General features: G+C 39.3%; 1 protein-coding gene across 1 annotated transcript; it reads left to right on the top strand.

Moving 5' to 3' along the window:
- The first annotated feature begins 2,523 nt into the window (after positions 1 to 2,523).
- LOC137392138 (uncharacterized) lies at positions 2,524 to 3,312 on the top strand. Its single transcript, XM_068078801.1, has one exon. The coding sequence runs from the start codon at positions 2,524 to 2,526 to the stop codon at positions 3,310 to 3,312; it is 789 nt and encodes a 262-aa protein (XP_067934902.1).

The raw sequence follows: 3,312 nt of genomic DNA, 5'->3' as shown, positions 1-3,312 counted from the left end.
ACGATAGTGCGCACATCACTTCTAACAGCGGTGAGCTATGGCATCAACGCCTTGGTCATGTCCATGAAGCCGCTATACATCGTATGGACAGGGAACAACTGGTGAGTGGCGCTAATCTCTTTGGTGTAAAACTAAGTATTTTTGTGAACCGTATGTAAAAGAAAAAATGTCGAGAAAACCCTTCAAGTCCAATAGCGACATTAAGTCCACCCGTGTCCTTGAACTTGTACACACAGATTTGTGTGGTCCTATGCAAACACAATCCATAGGAGGTAGTAAATACTTTGTTACTTTTATTGATGATTCCAGTAGATATACTTACATATTTTATACGAGATAAGTCTGATGTATTTTCTAGATTCTGTGAGTTTGCAGCTTTAGTAACCAACCAAACCGGAAAATCAATCCGCACAAAACGCTTTGATCGGCGCGGCGAGTATGTCTACAGAATTCGAAAACCATCTAAAATCCAAAGGTATCCATTATGATCTGACGACTAGACATACTAAAGAGCAAAATGGTGTGGCCGAACACCATAACAGAACAGTACGTGAATCTGCTCATGCTATGATCATGAATGCAAATTTTCCCAGATCTCTATGGGCTGAGGCCGTTACCACTGCTGTTTATTTAAAAAACAGAAATCCGACTCGCACACACAAAGCGCCTACAACACCTTATCAGATACGGTATGGTGAAAAACCTGATATAGATCAGATCACCTTCGAGTATTCGGCTTCATGGCATATGCTGTTATACCAGATGCTATTCGTAAAAAGCTTGACGACAATGCTGAATCCATGGCATTTGTGGGCTATAGTGCAAAGTCTAAAAGCTATCGCTTGTACGACCATCAATCTAATTCTGTGGTTGTGAGAAGGGATGTTATGTTCAATGAACAACAGTTGGGTATCACAGATGTATCGTGTATCCCAGCCGCAAGTCCAAGGGCTGACAACCCCACTACTGAAACAGTAAATATTTCCAGTGCTGACGAAATTCAACTTCGCCGATCTGACCACTCTCGCAAATCACTACAGCGGCTAGGTATCGACACCGCTTGTCATGTAAGTGAGATTGTCGAACCATTGAACCATATCTAAGTAGAAAAGTGAGCAGCGAGATGATTGGTTAGTTGCAGCTGAAAATGGGTAGGGGTAAGTGGGGCACAATGGCCATAGGGGCACAGTGGACCATACTAATTTTTGTGAGAAGACAACTTTTTGTTGTTTATATACTTTGAACATTCAGTTTATTGACAGAAACTTTATTAGCTGTGTTCATCTTGACAGTTGTGAACAAAGTGAAGGTATTATGAAAAGGCTATTGTAACAAAAAGCAGAAAGCTTTCAGAAAGCACAACGAGATAGCTTTTAAAACCATGAAGCTGCCATTATTACAATACTTCTTACACATGTTTAATTTACATATATTACAGGAAGTGATGTAATGCATCAGCCATATTTGTTTCAACCACATGCAATCAATATTGTACACACGGTGAGAATTTTTACTATTTTTGTCTTCAATTCCTACTAATAGATATGAACTTGAAGTGGCGCTATCTTACACTCTGTACATTTTGCACCCATGTCACTGTCTAAATACAATTCTAAACTACTAGTGATGCTTAAATGATTATTAATTAATTTCTGGAATGAATAAGTTTTGTCACATTGTGAAAATTGTTCTACACCATGCATTGGGGCACAAAGGCCCGCCTGGTGTGGGGCACAGTGGACCATGGACCATTGTGCCCCATTTGCCACTGTTTACACTGCAAATATTTAAATTTTATTTTTGTAGTATTAAGAGAGAGCTATATATTATTAATGTAGATAATAATAATAATATTTATAGCCTACATGTATGTATATATATTTATGTAGGTGTATATGTATATTTATGTTATTATTATATACATTAATCACTAAAATTACTAAAGAATTAAGAAACTAATAATAATAATATGTTAAATGATAATAACTTTTTTTCTACTCAGGTAATCATGGTCAGAACTTACAAAAAAAATAGTAATGCCTCTAAGACTTCTGCAGAGCTATTGAAACAAGCCGTACAGGAGGTTGTTGTAAAGGAGAAATCGATACGCCAGATTTCCACAGACTTTTCAATTCCTCGTACAACATTACGCCGATATGTGAATGAGGCTAGAGCTAAAGGCTTTGAGGAGGTGAACTTTTTTGCAAAGACAAAAGCTCACCGAAATGTATTCTCTCAACATGAAGATCAATTAGCAGATTATCTCAAACTGGCTTTTAGACAGCATCACGGACTCACAAAGAAGATGACAAGAGAGCTAGCCCTAGAATATGCTAAGAGAAACAATAAGAATTACCTAGAGACTTGGGACAGAAATGGGCTTGCAGGAACAGATTGGATTGATGGATTCATGAAGCGTCAATCAAGTTTGTCAGTACGAAAACCTGAGCCCACAAGCCTCAGCCGTGGTACGAGCTTTAATAAAGTAATGTGAATGCATTTTTTGATAATCTTGAAGCACTGATGGAGAAGTCCAGGTTTGCACCTGCAGACATTTACAATGTTGATGAAACTGCATTGACCACTGTACATCGACCACCTAAAGTTATTGCTGAAAAGTCCTTAAGACAAGTTGGCCAAGTTACCAGTGCAGAAAGAGGCACTCTTGTCACCATGATTGGAGCAGCAAATGCTCAGGCGGGATCTGTTCCTCCAATGCTAATATTTCCACGAGTTCATTACAAGGCTTATATGGTTAGTGGTGCCCCTCCTGGAACAATTGGTGTGGCAAATCCATCAGGATGGATATCTCGAGATATCTTTCTCCAGTGGTTAAAACATCTTATTCACCACTCTAGAGCATCTAAAGACCGACCAATACTCATCATAATGGACAATCATGATAGCCACTGCACTTTAGAGGTGATTGATTTAGCCAAGAACAACGGTATTATTTTACTAACTTTTCCACCACACTGCAGTCACAGATTGCAGCCTCTGGATCTGACTGTCTTTGGATCTCTCAAAGTGTACTACAATGAAGTATGTAACAGATGGCAACTGAATCACTCTGGACAGACCATCACTATATACAACATCCCTGCCCTTCTTGATGCTTCCTTCTCCAGAGCCTTCAACCCAGAAACCATAAAGTCTGGGTTTCGCCGACCAGGAATCGTTCCTTTCAATAGGAATGGTTTCAGTGACGCAGACTTCTTATGTGCTAATGTGACGAATCGAGCTGACCACACTTCAACAGAGAAACCTGCTACACTAATCAGCTCAACAGAAGCTCCTTCTGCATCAAGTTAA

This window comes from Watersipora subatra, chromosome 1, assembly GCF_963576615.1.
Source record: "Watersipora subatra chromosome 1, tzWatSuba1.1, whole genome shotgun sequence".
In the NCBI taxonomy this organism is placed as follows: domain Eukaryota; kingdom Metazoa; phylum Bryozoa; class Gymnolaemata; order Cheilostomatida; family Watersiporidae; genus Watersipora; species Watersipora subatra.
Note: the sequence above shows the minus strand (reverse complement) of the source record. Positions and strands in the feature narration are given on the sequence as shown.